At 40.0% G+C, this 23,220-nt stretch overlaps 1 protein-coding gene across 1 annotated transcript in view; it reads left to right on the forward strand.

Moving 5' to 3' along the window:
- The first annotated feature begins 19,489 nt into the window (after positions 1–19,489).
- LOC115043860 (potassium voltage-gated channel subfamily D member 3-like) overlaps positions 19,490–23,220 on the forward strand; it is a 72,883-nt gene continuing 69,152 nt past the window's right edge. The window contains exon 1 of the mRNA XM_029502611.1: positions 19,490–20,592. Within this exon, the coding sequence (XP_029358471.1) occupies positions 19,490–20,592 (1,103 nt within the window). The remainder of the gene's footprint in view (positions 20,593–23,220) is intronic.

Consider the following 23,220-nt stretch of genomic DNA (forward strand, 5'->3'; position numbering starts at 1 on the left):
TTCATGTTGTCCTTATACGACAGATGGAGATTTAAAAAAAAAAAAAAAAAAAGCCAAATAAATAGATCAGCCTTAGGGGAAAAAAGTGTACATTTACCAAAACAATCCAAGATGGACTCTGTGGACAGACAGAAAACACAGTTTTTGAAATTTGTCCAGGCAGTAAATATGAAAAATGAATGTGTGAAGACACAACATTTAACAGACTGCAGTCAGTCTGTCTGGGCTGTATTATTTATGCAGTGTAACAGGAAATTAAGTGCAAAGCCACATGGCTCCATAGAGATGATATAGAGAGGGTTTAATGACTATAACACCATCAGTATCCTACCAGCACTGTATCGTTAATAGTAACCTGATATATATTATGCATTTATGCTGCTATACTTACATTTACCATAATATAGTTATATAGTTTTCTTCACATTCTCATCCATCCTTTTTTATTCCATAGTAGTGGAGAACTCATATCCTTAGCAAATGCAAATTCCCATTCATGACTATACTTATGACATATTTAAATTAGTTGTAAATGTAATCAAAGTGTAAAAGTAATGTGCAGAATAGCCCCTTCCAGAATGCTGCATACTCATATTATTATTGTATTATTTTCAGTGCGTTAAAGTTTCAGCAGGATATTAATGTTGTGTCCCGACCATGGTCACAGAAGTGCTAATTTTAACTGCTCTCTATACTGTTATATAATTGCATCAAATTTTAGAATGTAATTATGTTTTTAGTTTCTTAATCTGAAAGGTAACTTTATATTATAGCTGTCTAGATCTATAATATATATTTGCCTCTTTAATGTAGAAAAGATGTATATGGCATCCAACTGAAAATCCTCCAAGTACCACAAATTTGTACCGGGACTTCTAACACTGATGTTATAAACTTTTGAGTTGTTTTTATTCTGTCATAAAAAAAAGCACCATAAAAATATGCATTCAAATATTTTCCAAGAAGTAAAGAAATAGGACTTCAGTAAAATTAATTGTGCTGCATAAAATAAACAAATCAGCAAATAAGTACTGTGATACATACAGTGTAAGACTTCTAAACATTCCTATAGGGGCAACATGGCGGCATCGTGGTTAGTGCTGTTACCTCACAATAACAAGGTCAGAAGTTTCTTTCCCACGCCTGAGGCCTTTCTGGGGTTTACAGGTTCTCCCTGTGCCTGCATGGGTTTCCTCCAAATACTGGGATTGCCTCCCACCGTTCAGAGACATGATGTTTGGGTTAATTGGTGACTCTAAATTGTCCGTTGGTCTGAGGGTGAGAGTGAGTGGTTTTTTGTCTCTGTCTGTTTCTGTATGTTGGCCCTGTGATGGACTGGGACCTGTCCACGGTAAACCCCGCCCTCGCCCAATGTGAGCTGGGATTGGCTTCAGCAACCTGAAAATGGAAAAGTGGTAGAAGATGAATGAATGAATGAATGAATGAAAACATACCTATAATACATGTAATATACGTCCACAGGCAATTTATTTCACAGTTGCAATGATGCAGTGAAAGAAGAAGACTCTATTTATATTACTACTTCAACATCAAAGCCCATGAATGAATCCAGTATTATTGGTTATTCCAGCAAAGCCACCACTTGAATTGGTTCCTGGATTTGTGGGCTCACAGTATTATTGACTGCCATCTGGTGGCACTGTAAGTCTAGGAGCATGCAGGGCAAAAATAAGGCTGGGCTTTATTTTTGAAAGAAGTGGTATTAGGGACTGTAGATTTCTTAGTTAACCTGCAAAATAAAAAGTCTAGGTCACTTATGTAGTATGGTTAATAATAATATTTAATTTCAAACTGAATGCGCCAAAAGCTGTTGGAACAGAAAGAGTTGCTGGTATGTTGCTATACTAAGACGCGTTTATTATTTCAGACACAGACTTCCTGTAGCTCCTGCGTCATATTAGCTCATAAGTTTTGCTGTGGTGGTCTAACTCAATTGGAGAGTTGGGGTATAGCTGTGTTGTTATTTTTTTATTGTTGTTGACGCATATAGCTCTGGATGCTATGTGACAAAAATCATGGGAAGTACTCAATGTGCTCCAGACCCGAAAAATTTAAGGCTGTTTCAAACGCAGGATGCAGGACTTCCTGTAATACATGCCAGCTGCCAGTAGAGCGCAATACTCACACAACTCAGGGCAAAGTTACAAGTGGCCTCATCATACAGGGGGACATCACACACTATCCCCTTTACTATTAAGTGGCTGCTTGTGAAGTGGATTAAATGTATTTATACTTGTGCACTGATGATAAGTTCACTATATTGCCGCAAGTATTCGCTCACCTGCCTTGACTCGCATATGAATGAGGTGACATCCCATTCTCCCAGGGTTTAATGTGACGTCGGCTCACCCTTTGCAGCTATAACAGCTTCAACTCAAACAGAGCAGTTTGAGGATGGCCCCTTCCTGTTCCAACATGACTGTGCACCAGCGCACAAAGCAGGCTTCATAAAGACATGGATGACCATGACCTCAACCTGACAGAACACCTTTGGGATGAATTAGAGCAGAGACCGAGAGCCAGGCCACCTCGTCCAACGTCTGTGTGTGACCTCACAAATGTGCTTCCCATAAACACACTCCTAAAGCTTGTGGAAAGGCTTCCCAGAAGAGTCGAAGCTGTTATAGCTGCAAATGGTGGACCAGCGTCATATTAAACCCTGTCAATTAAGAATGGGATGTCACTTTATTTCGCATGCGAGTCAAGGCAGGTGAGTGAATACTCTTGGCAATACAGTGTATCTTCAGATGTGATTATCAATCATTTTCAGGGCTTTAAAACATGATGATGTAAGGAAGCAGAAACTCCAAATTTGGTGTTAGACAGTCATTTGCCCTGAAGTTAGGAAACACACCACCTTGTGTCAGCGCTGAATTGGCACAAAACACACCAATGGGCCTCCCATCTATGACCATGTAGCATCTTTGTACTATTTCATAATTGTGTCCCTAGTCCCCCTCCCTCTGCTATCTTGAGGGTATACAGAGAGCAAAGTCAGAGAATTTTCTCTCCTGATAGGCTGCTGGTGCAAGGAGCCTCTTCAGCCCTAATAGAGAGTCTCTATTTCAGGCTCTTCAATTAAGCTGCTCTCTTCAGCCTGCTGACTGGTTGCTGTGGAGAATCTGTGTCTTTGGAGTCTTTGTCCTCGTATCCCTTTTTCCAAACAATTTACAGTGCAAGGCTTTCTTTTAACTTTGCTTTAGTCCTTAAAAAAATGATCTTACACTTCAGGTGGATTTTGTCAATCTTTGCTTGTAAATCCAGTTTTTCAAACTCCAAATATGTAGTAATTATTAGTAGTACAGTAGTACAGTTTAGCATTTTCATAGGTAAATTTACTTTTACTCAATCACATTTTTGACAGCTTTATTTACAGGAGGGTTTGCCCACCACTAGATAATTGTCAAGGCATTCCTTTGTATTTCTCTTTTTTATGTATTTGTGCATTTCTCAATTGGTTGTGATGATAGGAAAACAAGACACGAAGCACTAAAAACACTGAAAGAGCTACAAGACAGAAATTATTGTTTTTCACTGTAATCTTCCCCTTATTTTGTTTTTTACCTCTCTAAATGTTGATTGTTTTCCTGAGTCCATAGGTCATTTTTCTGAAGGTGTCAAGTTCTAAACACTTTGAGGGAAGAGGGAAGTTGTGGGAAAAAAAAGGTGACAGTGAATTTAAGAATAGCTGCTTGAGTGATGAAGAACATTTTTGCAAAAAGTTATTGCTTCCTCAGATAGGGTCTTTTCACGTATATGAAAGCTCCAAGATCCGTCAGGAGGAAATCTTTCAGAAGTTTGCCAAAAACTACTGAAATTTTATTTAACCCTGAACATCTGGGACTCCAATCAAGAGTGAATGAATACATACGACAAAACTTCAATCTCTCGTATTACTGCTCTAGTGTCATTGCCCCACTTAAATGAAAGTTCTCTTATTCAAAATGAATATTTCATTTCTATTTCACACCTGGCGCTCCATCATATATGCCAGACATAAAGTGCAGATGACACACCATGGTGGTGCAGACATGATCAGAGAGGGGATGGAGGAGTGGCGGGGAGAGGGTGGTAAATATAGCATCAGTGTCTTGGCAGGAGCCAGCGACAATCTAGGACCTAATCTGAGGCAGTTATCAACATCTGTTGCCTGGCTCCCAGTTCTGTGGGGGCTTTAGTTATTCATCTATTGCTCCATATCTGTCTCTTTTTTTTTTTTTTTTGCATCTGATTTCCTATACAGAGGATGCGTTCAAGACTGTGGGAGAATGTAGCCTTTCAGTACCCCCCAGTGAGTCAGTCTGTCAGTATGTTGTTTTTTTTTTTTGTTTGTTTTTTTTGCTCAGCTCACCTGATTGCATGCGGAGCTGTGAAAGAGGTGAAGGTTGAGAAATTGATTTGTTTTGCCAATGGCCATGGTAAATGTAAATTGCCCGAGTGCCTGACCTTGAAACACCCCTGATTAATCATTTGCATATCTCTGGAGCGGTAATGTGTCTTCAAGCAGTAGACTGTGTCACTGTTACCGATGTATTTGTTTCTTAATCATCTGGCAGCAGCTGGATGTAAAATTTAATATATACCGACTGCTTTGTTATGCATGTATTCATTCTGTATGCTTCCTTGCAATACTTTGATGTAAGGCACTGCCTGAACCCTAAAAAGTGTGCAACACCAAGCAAGTATTCCCTGTTATCGCCGTTCTTCAAGTGTATACTGAATTCAGTCACTGAAGGATGAGTATGATCTCTAGAAGGATTAACTGAAAAAAGACATTGGCAATCTAATTTATGACTGAGACCACAAGAAGTCTCCGAGCTTAGACAAACTGAAGCCTGCTTCAGTATGAGCTTACAAAAATGGAGACTGCCACAAATCACGGACTTAGAGAAGCGCAGGGAAGAAATGGTGTGTTTTGATGTAATTTATCTGCACCTTGGGCGACATCTGAACCAACTTTTTGACAAAGGTGAGAGCTGTAAAGCCAGACTTTGATGATCAGCATGGGAAGGTTTATGCCCATGTCTGAGCTGAGTGAACCGTAGTTCATTTTGCTGAAGGTGAACTGTTTTTATAAACTGTGCAAGGAGAAATACATTGATTTGAATTTGATGGCTTCCAGGAACTGTAGGCCCAACAAAGACTGATTTAATGTGTCATTACAGAGAGATGATTGCCATCTTAAACTCAAATACTCTTCAACCTAAGTAATTTTGAAACCTTGAAATGTGACCTATTGAGTAATTTATGTTGTATACAAAAGCTTAAAAGCAATATTGCCTTCCTTGAACTGAACCAGGTTCAATATTTCACTGCAATTCTTGATTCAGTCCCCTTTACTCAAAGAATGGGGCAGAATTTGTTTTAGAGGACGGAACAAATTACACGTAAATATGACATGATCAATAACACATATGCAGAAAACTAATGAAATATTGCTCATCATCCCTAAGTGATAAACATAAAACATCAAAGTGGCAGTCTGAATGATATTGTGTCTCTTTCCTCTCACGTGATACTCCAAGTGCTGTCAGAAAGTCACAATTTCAATAAATAATGGTGCGATGCAGACTGCACATATCACTGTTGGAAGAGGCGGGCTGTTTATCCAGGCATCCATCCAGCCTAAAAGCATCTGATAGCAAAATTATGAATGGTAATTTAATCACATAATGGCTCCTCCACTCTCCAAAAGTCTAATTCCTTGTGTCTGCTCCTCTGTAACAAGTATGCAGTGTGAATATTAATGATGGGCATTGAAGATGATTGTTTTATTCCATTTTAGGCAACTCTGTTCATGTCTGATGGAAAATGATCTTCAGCAGATTCAATATAATAAGTCAAAAGAGAGTGCATGGATATGCATGCGTAAAATAAAATAGAGTTGAGATTATCCACTTCATAAGAAATATCTAAGCCATAAGAATTCAATAGTAGCTATTAATCATTTCTTCTCTCACTTTCCAGTGAACATTTAAGAATTTATCAGCTGTGGTAAAGTATTTGAAGAGATGGCTGATAAGATTTTGTGATATTTTTTTTTTTTTTCCCCCTCCTCATATAAAGTGTTCATGCTTTTGGAGTTAAAACGATGAAATCTACTAAAATTGACTTTCTACAGTGACAGTTGGTGTTTCATAAGCACAAGCTAGATTTGTTGATCTAAAGCTTAATAATAATTCAGTCTATCTGCAGGACTGATGATTCTTCAACGGTCTCCACGGAAATACAAAATGAACGTTCATGTTCAAGCCCATCAGCAGGCAGTAATGTGGCACATTGCTGGAAAAGCTTAGATTATGTTCACTGTCAACAGATTTACACATGAAAACATAAAAAAATGATCACTACTTACAGGAGGATGCATCATTTTTTACAAAAGCTTTACAGGCTACAATCTCGAGCATGAAAGGTGGACACGTTTCAGGCTCGTCCATCAATCTGACCACACCCAAACTTAAAGTCTCCTCACGTACAGTGTACCCTGACTGACTGACTGACTGTTTCTGCTGGCACAGTTGCAGTTAATGGTGACAGGAAATGTAAAAATGTTTTTTTCAGTAATTGTTGAAGCAGCTTGACCTTGATTTCAGACAGTGATGGGCAAAAACAGGCCATCCTTTTCCAGCAAGTGTGCTTTGATTTGTCAGCTGAAGCCTCAGATGGTGTCTCACTGTTTACAGTGCACTATTTTAAAATGAGGGGTCTGTAAATATTTGAATAAACACTGTTGAGCCAGAAGACTGAGACTAAAGCAGCATGTTCTGGACAAAAGTCAGCAGCTGATAATTCATGTAGATATTTGGCAATTTGTGCTTAGAATGTATTAATAGCAATGGCATTGGTAACAGCAGACTGTTATTCTGCACTGACATAATGCTATTTAGCTGGCAAAACTGTTTGTACCATGTTTTTATTTTTTTACCAAGAGAAAATATGTTTTTGAATTAGCACAAACTGATTTATTTGGCAAATGTTTCACTGTCTCAGGTAATGTTGGCCGGTGTTGTTGGCGTGTAAATGTCCCCAAATTAAACTGCTAAAGTTTGCCTGAAATTTCATACCTTCCAAAATTGGCTTCCATGCGGCGGAAGAAAAAAATGTTTTTGTTAGTTGAGGCCAAAGTCTTTTTAGACACAAACTGTAACCTGACACAGAGTCGAATCTATTGAATGGCATGCTCATTTTATCTCTAATATAAACATAACTCCTAAGCTTTTCATCACTGCATCAACAATATAAAATAATATAACTACATGTGTTGTTTTGTCGGGTGGTTTCATTTGTGCTCTGCATGTCATAGACTGTAGTTTATTTTTACCTCTTTTTTGGGTTAATCAGCCCCTTTTTGAATAGAAATCTCTTGGATATGTAAGTTTAATACTCATGTGGCTGTAGATGCATTCAATGGCCTTATTTGCCCTACCACTCACATTTTTCTGGCTGTAACTAATCAATAGTCAAACGTTGGATTGCTTTTTGAGAAGGTGGAAGTATCCCACAGGACAAAGCGTGGCAGGGTGTTATTCAGCTGGTATGGCTCTGAAAGCCAGGCACTTTTTACTTTTATGTTGAAATGGTGGCACTATCGATTCAGAGACACAAACGGTGAGGGCTTTCAAAGCATCTCTTTTCCCCCCTCTGTATCAAAGATCTGTTTGAGGGGATTTGTGGGTGTATTCCTGTAAGAAAAGCAAAATCTGAGCAAATGAACATTTTCTTTTTTTTTTTTTTTTCTTCAGTAACTTTAGTCAGGAAGCTACGCAGCAGGCGTCTCATCCTATCTGAATAGAAGACAATGATTTTTATGAAGCAGAACGGAATCAGCATGTCCAAACGAAGTGGATTCATTGCTTTTACATCGTGTTTGAATTCATCAAAGTCCATGTGTCAAACACAATCAAGATGATCTGTAGCTGGACTCACATAAACATCATTTGACATTGCAGGTGATGTGAAAGCTGTTTACCACCAGCTTTGTCATTATCACTCAGCAAACGGATTGATTTAAAGGCCCAATCAGGCAAGCTTAACTAGATTGTTTGTTTACATGTCTCCCCCACTCCGGGTGTTTTTTGTGCGGTGTCCTCTTTCAGTCAACAAAATAGGCCACAATTTCTCACTATGGCAAAGATGCTCAGAATAACCGCCATAAACTGTCATTTTCATCAGTGGAAAGGACACTGGAAACTCTAAGATGACAGACAAATTGTGGAGTGTGGCATTTCAAGAAACACAGAGAGAGGGGTGAAAAGTTCAGGTTTTTTTTTTTTTTTTTATTAAATCAAGGTGTCATAGTAAGATTACTTTTTTTTTTTTTAAGAATCCTGAACTAAGCTGCTGAATGGATGCCGGTATTTAGATTAGGTATTCCCCTCATATCACACACATAATGTCAGTGAGGAAATTGGGCATGGCCAAAAATGTCTGAATTCCACCGCCCAAAAAATTTAAGTACTCAGCCATACGTCACTCGAATATAATTGGGTTGGAAATTAAATCCCCAGAATAAGGTTAGTGACAGAGCTTTAATAAATGAGGTATAATAATAGCCAAAGAAAATTGGATGAAATGATATCAAGCTAGTTTCAGGATTACCAAGTCTTGTGCGAGGTAGATTTCCCCCAGAGAGAGGAAGGTAAAGTTTGTGAGTCATACAATATCACCGTATTTGAGACAAGTGTGCAGGAATGAACTTCCTTTAAAGAATGCAAACAAATGTCAGGGCACAAAATTTTATTTACCACTAATGTTGCGAGCATGAAATCTTCTGAAGACAGGCGTCAAGCAATTAACTCCATTAACCGGACGAATGGAACAAGTCCCGCTACACATTGCATAGATGATTATGTCCGTAGTCCAATGCTGCCCTCATCAAAGTGGGACATTTAAATAGTTTCCCTTTTTAAGGTCGCCGGGTTTTGAGTGTGCATGTGACTTTGAAGCTACAATGAACTTTGTTCATGAAAATACCATCTAAATGTCACCACAACATCATACCTTGCATCTCTTTGTGTGTGAACAATTGCTGACCCATGGCTGATTGGCCAATGTTCAGCACTGGTACCTACTGTACCATATTTTCTTTCTTTTTTCATGTTCTTTCATTCATTTCTGTCCCATACACACTGTGTATTTTTGAAATCTGAGCATCACAGACTTTGCAAAATGAGGTTTCCTCTCCTAAAAATCCAAAGTCCACTTCTTGACAGAGTGGATGCAAATTGAAATATATTGTCTACAATACTCTTTGTATTGCATCTAATTAATATGTTTGTACCCTAAAACTAGTAATTGTTTTCAAATTGGTTTGATCTGTTTATTATTTTGTAGATGAATCAATCAATTAGTCAGGGAATGATTAAATTAAAGAGACTTGATCTAAACTGGACAGTGTTTCGCCATGTGGGCATGTAGCATGTCTCTATACAGTTAGTCTTGGTTCATTATTTTGACTCAGAATGAATAATCTCAACAACTGCTGGATAAAAATTAAGATGTACAATGATTAGTATGACTTTTATGTTCAGCACCACCAGCAAATGAAAGTCACGAAGTAATGTGATCAAATATCTAGCACGTCCACTTGTTGTCATCAGATTTTGTACAGACATACATGACTGATGACAGTTCTGTTCTCTTGCTCCTCAATTAATCTGCTGCTACAATGAGGTGGAGGACATTTGTGATTTCAGAGGAATAGCCAGGACATCCTTCTCATTCTTGCAAAACACAAGATGTCATTATCCTTTTAAGTGAATTTCAACATTCACTCAAGGATGACTGGATTAGAATTTTTTAGTGGTCAAAGTACAAAGTCAGTGTGACCTCCCAAAACAGGTTAAAGTAAATTCAAAGCTGAAGCTTAACTCATATGTCATTGTAGGACATATGGACATTGGACATTTTATATCCAAATCATCAAAGCATAGCTTTAATTCTTATTTTCTTATTTAACTAACAGTGTGAACATTTCAAACATACTGACGAAACAAAAGCACGTTAGTGGACTAATATTGAGCATGCAGCATGCTGACATTAGTATTTTCTGTTCATTAACTACAGCCAATCAGAGCTGCTAGAACTGTTGTGGAGTCTTAGCCTTTATAATTAAGAAATTTCTTAAATGATAATTTGACTGTCAAATTGTCTGCAAGTTAATTTTGTATCGATCACCTTCACAATTAATTGACTAGCTCTAAATAATTGATGAAGCTGTAATTGTGGATTTCCTCGGAGGTGCTGCGGTGGCTGCCTCGCTCCTTCAGGACTATCTAGTGGCTGTCTTGTGTCTGCTTTATGCTTTGATGTCTCTGAATAACTATGTTGCACATAATGATAGGAACCATTATAGAGTAACTAGGTCAAAGCCAGAAAGACCCAGTTGGGCTTTTACTGCCTCATCTTGTCACATTAACACCCCCATTTTTAAAGCTTTTATTTCAGTTTAAGCAGTTCAAGTCCAGTGAATAATCATAAATGCTTGAAAAGTAAGCGGTAAACTACCTAAGGTGAGGGGGGAAAAAAATCTTGTGAACTTCATAAAATAAGCCTTTCTCAACAAATCAGTTTATTAATACGAAATAAATGAGGAATATAAAGAAAATTCAAGTGAATCCAAAGCTTTCTTTTGTTTATCACTTAAAAACCTCAGTTGAAATGCTACTCTGTGTTAATGGTAGGAAAGTAGAAATAAGCAAGAAATAAAAGAAAAGAACTAGAACTAGATTAACACTGTTGAAGACCGGCACAGTCTCTATTGTCTGTTGTCAGGATAACATTTCCAAACAATGTTTACATTTCCAATTTCGGAGGAAATGTGCAAGTTCAACTGCTGATGGAGTCAGAAAATTGAGCACAGCGGCAGTTCAGGCAGGCCGCATAGTCGAGCTGTGATTGACCATAGTCCAGCTCCGGCTCAAGAGCTATCCCGCCTGACACGGCCGTCCCCCAACAGCTGCGATCTACACATCAGTCCAACCCTTCACCAATGGACCAATCGCTGCCTACGTATTCAGTTGCAACGCTATGCAACGCTCTTCAGCCTTCCCACCTTTGCTGCTTCCTGTTCACGCTGCCTCTCAATCCACCACAGCTCCAGCTCCCCCCTCTCATAGTTAGATAAATTTACTTTATTGATCGCAAGCTGGGAAATGTTTAAATTATCGTCATATTCTGATTCATCAATGTCATCTCTGTTGTCAGTTGCTCTGCTCTGGATGTTGCTGCGGCTCTCCTGGAACAGAGCCACACTTCCAAAATTACATTTGTAATGGCAATTATGATAAAGCTTTTTGACTTAAGTGGTCCTGACTGAACTTGATTTAAATGAGGATGTTATTAATTTTTTCATACTTTATTATCAGAAAAACTTGAAAATTACATTATGTAAAGTGGAAACTTTTATGTAACAGCGCAGCTCTTTGTTTGCATTCGTTCGGGCGTTGCTTGTTTGCCAGAGCACACTATACAAGCAATTGTAAATAAGGAGATGATTGAAAACACACACACACACACACACACACACACACACACACAAATGGAAAACACCAGCTCATCAGATCTAGCCTAATATGTGGAAGAATATAGTGTGTTGTGTTCAAACCCATTGAGGCTGATGATTATGTCAGCCAGGACTTCATATTCATTACAGTATATTATTTGTTACTTCGTCATAAATCAGCCTCTCATTCCTCGGACCATTCACTGCGCTCATTAGAGATTTAATTAAAACACTGAACTATGATAACATAGTTTCAGCTATTTGCTGAAGGGCAACAAAATATAATGGAAGAAGTTATATAATTTTTGGTGTCATACAGTCATCGCCACATTTGGGGCGACCCTCGTGATCTTGACAAATTCTGCTGTGCAGATTTTGAGACATTTGATCGATCACATATTCAATTTTATGACTGTAAATTTGTCTTCATCAGTCAGATTATCATTTGATGTGTAAGTTTAGCACATGTAAGCTTTCTGGCTGCATGTGCAGACATAAGTCCATCCAAACTCTTCCACTGAGCCTTCTATTTATCATATCAGACTCACAGTATGGACGTGTGTGTGTGTGTACCAATTTCTTATATTCCCCTGCAGATTTGAGGGAATTTTATTTGCTGTTGGCTGTTGCGAATTTTACTTGGGAATTTCGGTGTGCTGTCGATATCCTCTGCTGCTTATAGCTTAAGAGGCTCCCAGAGTCAAAACCATTTCTCTTTAAGTGGTGGGTTTTATTTTACACAACAACCAGAATGCTGATGCTGTTCAACCCCGCATTCGAGCCATCGCTTGTTTCTTTTTTTTTGCGCATTTTCTTTGCAACAACATTTGCATGTGTGCTGCTTCGAAGTGCGGTTTGTTGTTTTGGATAATGAAAGCTGGGCTTGGATCTTTTGTGAGTGAGTCATAAGATGACTACTAAACATAATCAATGCCACTGCCTTTCATCTGAACTCATTCATCCACGCCCACGGTGTACATTTTTATTTTACAGACTCTCAAATTGATAGGCTGACTTGCTTTCCCCACTTTGAGATACACGCTTGAGATTTGTCATATTTTCAATGATTCACACTCCACCATCTTTCCATTGCCTTTTTTCCTTTGTTGTTTTTTGCAGCCTCTCAGGCCTACTTCTTTTCCAGTTGCTCATGAGCCCTAGTTGTTCAGAGGACATCTGCGGTCCACCTCATTACCTTTATTTCTTTCCCTTGACTTCCACATCCCGGCTTCTTTCTTGCCATTCAGCTTTGATCTATCTTTTTGTCTATCCAGCTGCCTGTCTACATGAATGTTAAAATGGGCTGCATTACATTCTCCCAGTTAACAATGAAGTGACACCTACTTGCATTTCACCTTGAAATTCTGCTGCATCTACCTTGAATTTCAGTATTAGAGCATGTGTACTTGATGAATGGGTGATAGAGAATGGCTGCACACTGATTCTTTCCAGATAAACAACATCAAACCCTTTAAAAATTGCTACTTGTTATAAATATTCAATAGACTGGAGCTTCGCAGAAAGATTACAGAATACTAAATCATCTGCAATCATTATGCGATCATAGTGAGGACTTATTTTATACACTCATAATGCAATGAGGAATGATACAAAGTGAATTATGAAACTGAAGAATGCTTTCATCTCAAAGAGATTTTGAATAGGTTAGTAAAGTAGAAAAAAACAAAACAAAACTTACTGAATAACAGTAAACAGCATCAAAATATATAATGATTAAGTGTAACACAGTCTGTTATTGATGAGAATGTATCATATAATGCATTTAACTAGACCAAATTATACTTACATTCATTTATAGTGTGTTTGCTATTTGATAGTTAACTTATTTACATATCACCTCATGGAGCATTAGCATTCAACTGGGGTCATTCTCCTGATAGCCTGACATATATAACTTTAATATTCACTCTAAACAACATATGACAATCCATTTGGGTAGAACTGCAATCCATAAGTTGAAACGCAAGTGTCCCCACAGATTTGGTTGAACTCGTGATCACATGATGAGCCGTGCGTATGTTTTCTTGGACAGAAAGCCAGCTGATGGACAACCACACAAATCTCAGGAAGTCTCAAATGAAAGTTGTGATTTGTATCCTTCTGCCACTTGGATGCTTGCCTGTGATTGTTGTCTGTTCGTCGCTCCTCTTCACACACAAAGCTGTCTGCCGTTTACCATTTTCTTCACAATTAATCAAACTTTTTGTTTACTTCATATGGAGTATTTGTGTTGAACAGCGCTGCTATTAATTTTGGACTGGAGAGTCGTGAACTCCAGCTGTTTTCTTGCTCTCCAGGGGAAATTTGGCAGAAGGACTGCCGTCTCCAGCTGCAGTTAGGAGGCTCACTGTTTGGCAGTCAACAATTGGCTGATAATCAGCAAGTGAACTTATTGAATATTTTGCCTTTCAATTAACATTTTTGTGCAGTTCATATTTATTATTATGTAGTACAATTATCAACAATATAGAGTTGGCAGGTCACCCACATCTAGTTGCTCTCCAACAACTTTAGCTTGCTGAAGATTGCATTTTGCTTTTTAAATAATTTATGTCCGCCTACCAACTGACTTACTAACTTGTCATTTAAATCTGGATAGGAACCTTAGACTCGGAAGCTGCCGATCAATCAGCTGCAGAGTAGACTGATAATTCCCTGTGTGCCCGTAATTACACATCTTTCACAGCACACGTAGTCATTCCTCTCATTGTTGATGCGTAAATATAGATAATTACAATGTTAAACTTGGTTTAATGCAATTCATACACATACTCGACTGTGAGAAATGCTTTCTCCTTCCAAGTAATAATGTTACAGTGTATTCATAGCTACAGCAAGGATACAGTAGATTTCAGTATAAAGGCAACAATTTGTCTGAGATGCTGTCCAGTTATTGTGTGTTCAAGGTACTTTTCTCATTCATTCATTCTTTTGCACATCAACCATCTCCATGTGCAGATGTTTTCCCTTTATGTTTATACGGCTATTAAAAATGTTGACACTTGAAGGAATGTACAGAGAGATGACCTTGAATAACAGTTTCTTCGTGATGATTAAAGATCTAAATATAAGATCTTATTGTAGTGATCTAATCTAATTTAAAAGCCTCTATCTAACTGAGGAGCAGCTCTGATAAATGTGGCAGGTGAAGGCTGTATCAGATTTTGCACTCTCATGGAGTTGGTTTGTGTGATGGAGGCTATAATTTGAAAAATCTGGATATCACCCAGTCACCAGAGGCGTCCCCAGATGCAGAAGAGCCAGATGAAAAACATCTTAAAATCTCAGCTGTCACTTTTGAAATTGGATGATTATCTATTATAGAACTGATTCAAATTACTGTCAATGATTTAAATGCATTATATGAGACTGCTTATACTTGCATTTCTAAATGCCAAAGCACTGCAAAGATTAAATTCAGCCTTATCAGTGCATATTTAGATATTGAATTCTCATGCATACAGTCTTACAGTCTTTTTTTTTTTTTTTTTTTTTTTTGCTTGACTTTGCTTTTTTATCAGCAGAAATTGACAACACTAACATTTACTCGAGAGCTATATACACAAGAATATATTGTTAATGAGCACCAACAAATATCATGTATTGTTCAAACTTGAGGAAATATGATTTGAGATAAAGTTAGGAAGTTAATGTGAAAAAAAAAAAACCATCAGTGAAAAGGAGAGATTTAGAAAATACTGCAATAAACAAAATTGTATTACCTCAAAGGACATTTCCTTTGAGAATGCCTGACTTAATTACTTGCTTGCAGAGCTGCTTTTCTTTTCTGCAAAGTTTTTTTTTTGGTTTCCTTACTTTGCTCTTGAGATATATGGTAGGGTTCAACTATTTTTCCGGACCCAACTTTACTCCTTTTGTGAATATTGGAAAGCCTCGGCTGTTGCATGCATGCAAAGTATTGTGAAAAATTGCATGTAAATGATCGTCTCTAAAGTTCAGCTGCCACCCCAGAGGTTTGAATGTGTCACAGATAGAAGAATGAGTGGAAAAAATGATCCGCAGCACAGATGGAGCTGTGTTCTGGCATTTGGTAGATTGAGGTGATCTGCTTTAAAAAAACAAAAAAAAACAAACAAACCTTGCATAAATCAGCCGAAGACAATGATGGTAACGTCAAAGATTCCTTCTGTTCTGGCATTTTTTTTTTCTCTCCAAGCTGTAAGGACTAGTGTTACTTACAAACATTAATATGCAGACAGGTATAGATATAACCAGAGAGGTATGTAAAGCATGAATTTGTTCTGGCTACCTCTTTAAGGATGTAATCAAAGAGTGGCTCTAAACTATGTGTATTCAGTGCTCACAGACAAAGGAGATGGTTTGGTGCAGAAGATAAGACGCTTAGAAGAAAAATAAATACCATAAATATATTTTCATTCTTCAACTCAATGGCTATGTAAAGCCAATGATATACCAATAGCAATCCCTTTTGTGAGAGAAACCCTGACTTTTTTTTTTTTTTTTGTAAATGTTCAAAGACTCAATTCATGAATATTTTACACAATGTGCCAGAACTTCATCTGGGCATCTGAATGTACTGGAATCCATCAATAGCCTAACTGTTTTAACAGCCAGGCTACACAGCATCTCCCTCTCTCTACCCCTTTCTTTCTATTCCTCCCCTTTCTCCACTAACAGCCCCGCACAAGGCCATCCATTCAAAGACCTTCGCCATCCAGCCTCAGTAGTCCCCCGAGGTGCCTGTGTAGGGACCATGGTGCGGGGTTTGAAGTGTGAGATGGTGAGGGAGAGCCACTGGGGCTCGTTGCTTCTTTCTCTCTGATGATCAGACTATAGAACTTCCTTTGACACCCCCCTCTCACAGCTAGACGATAAAGGCTTGTTAAAGGAAAATATGTTGTCAGATGAGGTTTTAAGCACCGGCTTAACACATATACTTAAACACTGTTGGAAATATTCACTTGTAGACGTCCCGCATGTTCTGCATTGCGCGGAAAACACTGGTGAAATAACCTAAGTAATGTATTTACTGTACGTATTACATCAGTATTCTGCATGGAAATACAAGAAAGAACAAAACTGAAGCCCATTTGTACTGTTAATTTCTATAGGAAATTTGGTCCAGTATGAGAGGTGGCATGCAGATTTCAAAAATACAGCATAGCTTCACATTAGAGTTATTACTAGACATGCTTTATATTCCTAATTCGCAGAAAGGTTAAAACCCAGGGATGGATTATCAACCAGGCAAAGCAGGAAACTGCCCGAGGCTTCCAGGACTCCTGGGGCCCTGAAAGCTGCACTGCATATAAAACATATTTGTGATGGGGGGAAAAAAGAGGAATTAGAACCACTAATACATGACATGAGGAGGGAAGGGTTTCCTGTTTTATCACTCTGGGTATAGCTTTCCAGTCTCAAATAAGAGTTTGAGCAACTTTGATTTCATTTTAGTGCCTATTTATCAAACTTGTGTCGGTTTTTTAATGAATTCCCAAAACCGAGAACAATTTTGGTCTTGTATTTGGAGAAGGAGCGTTTTCTTTGAGGCTTCAGTTTTCAGGCCAGTCCACTGTGTTACAAAGTGAGAGTGGTACAGTGTGAACTGTCCAAAGGGCGATATAATGCACGTTGCATCCATGTTACACAACGTTGCATTTCATGATTTACACCCAGTGGCGTGTTTCAGCGCCAATCGAAGATGGCGTATGTCCTGTATGTGAAGCGGAGAATAACGGCGTGTAGGTCAAGGTGAGGCATGAGTCCAACCTTCCTGCATCACATCCACCCACACTCACTGTATATTTTCTGGGGTTTGGCAGAATCATCCAGCACTATCATTCTGGTGTCTTTCAGAATTAAGCACCCCTGAAGGCAGTTCAGTGGTGATAGCTTCTTTAATGAGTTTGGGGATTTTTTGGAGGAAATAAATCCCTGATAAGTGGGAAAACTGAAACATAAAAAACACAGCATTTTGTGTTTCTGAAGAAAAAAGCAATGGCAAATATGAACAGTAGAATTTTTGGCAAACTTGCCCGACGGGATTAAACTTTTCCAACAGAATCAGGTGTTGGGGGGAAGGATAAAAGTCTTACAAGGAAGCAATGTAGCCTTCGGTGCTCATTTGACAGAGATAGAGAGGAAGTAGTGAGATTTTTGGGGAGGCTCAATGTCTCCCCAGAAAATCAACTCTGCCGTGCCTCCACCCCCATATGGAAAATAAGAGTCATGCCATTTTTGTGAGAAATAAAGTGTCAGTCCACAACATAGATTTGCTTCAGTTCAAACAAAATCGAGGCAGGCTTTTCCATTAAAGCACATTTTCTCTTCACTGCTGCTCGGTTTGTTTGTTTGTTTGTTTTTTTTAAAGCACCTGTAAAACCCATCATTTTCATACTGTGCTATTTTCTGCTTTAGTAAGCATCAGTCGGTTATGAGCACGGAGTGACAGGGTGAGTGTGTTACATGTGAGTGTAAAGTGAGGCAGAAGGAAGGAGGGCTGATGACACGGAGCTGGATCAGGGAGGGAGACGCACAGTGTACTTTCCCAACAGTGGAGGGGCGAACAGGAGCCAGGATGTAGACTCAGTCAGAGCATCTCCACAAATACTGCTTCATGCTTTTTTCATTTTTCATTTTTGAAGAACCCATAGACTATTTTCATTTGCTCATTCGTTTTTTGTTTTTTTGTTGTTTTTTTTTTTATTTGCTTTTAGCATTCTTATAATTTTTTGTGTTTTATATTTCCATCGGCGCTCTCCTCGGTGTCAAGAGTGCGTCTACCGACCGAGGAGGAGGAAGAGGAGGAGGAGGAGGAGGAGAAGTGCTGGTCGGTGCTTCATCCCGCTGGATGGATCCGAGCTCCTCCTCGCTCACTTCTACCTGAGGACTCCGCTCTTCATCCAAACTCCTCCGCTTTCTCTTTCGGAAAAGAGCTGGGATTTGATTCCCTCCTCCCACTTTTTCTTTACCGGTGAGTTGCCGCGAATCTCTCTTTCCTGCATGCTCCTATAGGAAATATTAAGATGCCTCCCTCCACCCCCCAAATTGGCACATGTCGAGGGAACAAGTGCAGCTCCTGAAGTTCAGAGACTGTGCTTGCAGGAGGAGATGGGTATCCAGTGCGCAAAACGCAAAACACCTTCAGCGCAGTGTTTTGTTTTTGGTTTTTTTTTTTATATCCATACACATCTTCAGGACATGCAGAGAGAGCAGTTTATTTCTCATGCCATTTAAAGTGATCGTGTCATGAAGAGGCAAACCCAGTCCATGAATGTGTCTTTTGAATAGAATAGTCCAATGCACGTAGATAAAATGTGTGCAGTTTGAACCTGAACACGATTCAACAGGTCTGTTTCAGTGAGCCAAAGATGCTTTTCAGCTCCAAGGCTGCAACTTGGAAACACAACTTGGTTGACTGTGTGTCATAGATGGTGCATCAATTTATAGGGTTTTGTGTGTGTGTGTGCGTGTGTGTGTCTGTGTGTGTTGTTTTTGTTTTTGCATTTGCTGCAAATGTAGGGTCAAGTCCAGAACAAGGACTGAGATGTAACTCAGCAGGCTGGACTCAGTCACAATGACAGTGAAGCCGGCCGAGGGGTCAGTGGAAATGACCTGAGTGGTTCCACCAGTTGCTTTAGTTGTTGCCATATATCAGTTATTTTCCCCCGCGGATTCTGGATGACATTTTGGGGAGGTTCTGGTGGATTTGGACAGGAAGCAGGGGAGAGTGACTGGAATAGAGAGGGTAAAGACATGTGGAGCTCCAAATGTCATGGGTGCCATTCTGCTCCCTTTACAGCTTTGTAATTGGAAAATTTGGTAATTCGATCAGCTGGCATGCTGCTGTTTTCAGCTTTATGTTTTCTCTTTTTATTGCTGTTTATGTCTCAGATGCCACTTCATTTTGAGACGAGTCGAGCCTGAAGGTGAGGAGGACTACTTCAAAGACCCTGCTTTGCGATGGCAACAGGAGTAGCAGCATGGCTTCCTTTTGCTAGGGCAGCAGCCATTGGCTGGATGCCCGTTGCCAACTGCCCCATGCCTGTTGCCCCGAGAGACAACAGCAAGAGACAGGACGAACTGATCATCCTCAATGTTAGTGGCCGTCGTTTTCAGACCTGGAGAACCACTCTAGACCGCTATCCAGACACCCTGCTGGGCAGCTCTGAAAAAGACTTCTTTTACAATGAGGAGACCAAGGAGTACTTCTTCGACCGGGACCCCGATGCCTTCAGAAGCATTCTCAACTTCTACCGAACAGGGAAGCTCCACTACCCCCGTCACGAGTGCATCTCGGCCTACGATGAGGAGCTCACCTTCTTTGGTATCATCCCCGAAATCATTGGTGACTGCTGCTACGAAGAGTACAAGGACAGAAAAAGGGAGAATTTAGAGCGGCTGCAGGATGATCAGGAGGAGAACAAGGACATGAAGCTGCCTAACATGAACTTCAGGGAGACCATGTGGCGCGCCTTTGAAAATCCCCACACCTCCACCATGGCCCTAGTCTTCTACTACGTCACTGGTTTCTTCATCGCCATCTCGGTCATCACTAACGTGGTGGAGACGGTGCCTTGTGGTTCCACTGCCAACCAGAAAGACATGCCGTGTGGCGAGCGTTACACCGTAGCATTCTTTTGCATGGACACGGCCTGTGTCATGATATTCACAGTGGAGTACCTATTGCGGTTGTTCGCCGCACCCAGTCGCTACCGTTTTATGCGCTCGGTGATGAGCATCATCGACGTGGTGGCCATCTTGCCATACTACATTGGCCTGGTGATGACCAACAATGAGGACGTGAGCGGTGCCTTTGTGACGCTGCGCGTGTTTCGAGTGTTTCGCATCTTCAAGTTCTCCCGCCACTCACAGGGCCTTCGGATCCTGGGTTATACGCTGAAGAGCTGCGCCTCAGAGCTCGGCTTCCTCCTCTTCTCACTCACCATGGCCATCATCATCTTCGCCACGGTCATGTTCTACGCAGAGAAGGGCTCCAGCTCCAGCAAATTCACCAGCATCCCAGCTTCTTTCTGGTACACCATAGTCACCATGACGACACTGGGGTGAGTAATAGACATACACACACCCACGTGCACATTCATGCTGTGCACACACACTCATGAGATATAGATATAGGTCAGCCAGAATCCCCCTTTAAGTCCTGTTCTTTGTGCTCCACCTGTATGTTTTTATTTATTTATTTTTTGATCACAGAATTAAAACTATCTTTAATGATGCTCGTGAATGCAGCAGATGCTTTGTCTCGTGTATTTCTATATAAATTGAATAATTTATGAAAACATCTTTGAATTTCAAATGAGTTAAGACAGCCCGCCCACATAACAGTACACTACAGCTTATTTGAGGCTGCCAGTATGAGTGATGGTGGGCAGCGGAGCATTTATCTACCAGCACAAACACTCGTGGCATCTTGTTTACCTCTCTCAGCACTCTCCAAAGAAGGAGACAGTGGTTGAAGGCATACAGTATGTTTAGATATTGAATAGATGAGGAGCATATGCTACACAACCAGCAAAGCGGTATCATTTGATATAGAGGAATATGTAGTGCTTTTTTTTTTTTTTTTTTTTTCACTCCTTTTTATCATCATTTTGAAATCCGTGTATGCATTTTATTTCCAGCCTCTTAAGAAATTGATACACAACATGCCTTCTGACCTCAGATATGAGAAAGTGTGACCAGACAACTATGAATAAAATAGCACAGTTGAAAGGAAAAAAGTTTAAATAACAAGTAAGCCACTGTATGATTATCTATTAATTTTTCTACCTTTTGGCATTTAAATGACATAACTCCTTATTACCTTTTAACAAACGAGAATCTTTTCTTTTCTCTTTTTGCTTTCTACTGCTGTAACATTCTTTTAGGAAATGTTTTTTCCAGACCAGAAGAACCATATTTATGGTTTAGGCATTCAATGTAGAAATACCTTGTGAAGAATTAATTTAAATGCATTAGATCTGCTGTGTGCCTTCAGGCGAGGTGTCCCATGGGAGATTCTCTGTCACCTTTATTATGATTCCACAATGCTCTTAATCTCTCACAGGCTTGCTGAGATTCAATGCCATGAATGACAGGGTGAACTTGAAAGTGCTCCCAAAGTTAGGATGAGTGAAGTACTCTATTATTAAGGTACAGTGGAAGAATAATTATGAGTTCCTGAAAATCACCTTTCCACTCAGTTTCTCTTTGTAGGTAAGGTTGTATAGTTTGGTGGGAAATTACCTTTAGGGTGAAATGGCATTGCACCAAAGTAAATTTGGTGGTTACACTCATGCACATTAATCATGTGTTTCAAAAGACAAATGTCAGCAGAGGTGGACAGAGTACACAACTTCACTACTTTGAGTAAAAGTACAGATACTCCTTGTCAAATGTTACTCCAATTCAAGTAAAAGTAGCTTTGTCAAAAAATTGCTTAAGTAAAAGAACAATACAGGAAAGGAAAGTAGCTTTACTGTCATTATATGCGATTCGGCCACAGACGTGTTTACAGCTAAAACATACCTTCAGTTAAAGAGGCCGTAAAGAACCGGTCTCTGGAGGGGTTCGGTCCAGTCCACAGGTCTCCAGCTCCATACTGGAGGGCCACTGTCCTGCAGGTTTTAGATGTTTCCTGCTCCAACACACCTGATTCAAATGATCAGCTCATCATCAAGCTTTGCTGAAGTCTGATCAGGAGTCACTCATTTGAATCAGGAAATATCCAGGACCGGAGCTGGAGACCTCTGGTCTAATCTCTGGTCACTGGGGGGATCTGGTCTAGTCTCTCATCTGTACAAAACATATTTTATATGGACACAATAAACACAGTCTCAAACTCCGGGGGGTCTGTGGGGGTCCGGTCTCTGCTGGTTGTGCTGTGTGTTACCTCGTGTTGCTGTCTCTGCTATTCGCCTTGATTAACAGACTGTCCTGTGCTCCATGTCCAGTTCCTCCTCTGCCTCCTTTTATGGTAGTGCTTCTTGTCATAGATGCAGGATGACGGCAAAAATTGAGGCGAGAATCAGTGAGTTAGAGTCGCGGCTCCGCACTTTAGCTAGCTCAGCTTATGCTAGTGTAGCTAGCTATAAAGCTAAGTCTTTTTCACCTTAGCTTGGCTTGTTGATGATGGTAACCATGGTAACTAGCAGTCCAGGCTAATCTCGCACACACAAAAGAGGAGAGGCGGAGTAGGTGAACACATGGACCGGCTTTATTCCTTCAACATCACAACACAGTACTTTTATGAGTTTCATCACACTGACTATAAAGCTTACGGCGGCTACAGCTGGCGTTACTTCTCACACCATTCACCGCAGAGAGGGACAAACACACTTCTCTGCAAGCGTACGCAAAACACAATATGGTTACGTGCTGAGTGCGTCACACATTACCCAGAAGGCCACCTGCTTAAAGGGGAATGCTCAGGTCACACTGCACAGCAGCCATGGGACAAGTGAACGACAGACTCAGGACGGGGGGTCTGCGGGTCTGCTGTCCCAGGCCCAGGGTAGAGAGGGGTTCTCAAAATAAGCCTATTTGTGGAAAAGATACGTAACATTTGAGTGACATAAGTTTCTTATTTGTTTTCAACCACCCCAAACAAATGGTTTGGCCACCGATCCTTTGCCAAGCCCCGCCCCCTGTGCTCCCCGTGGTTACTGTTGCTATGCCAGGCTGTTTTCTGT

The sequence above is a fragment of the Echeneis naucrates genome, chromosome 5 (assembly GCF_900963305.1).
Source record: "Echeneis naucrates chromosome 5, fEcheNa1.1, whole genome shotgun sequence".
Taxonomy (NCBI): domain Eukaryota; kingdom Metazoa; phylum Chordata; class Actinopteri; order Carangiformes; family Echeneidae; genus Echeneis; species Echeneis naucrates.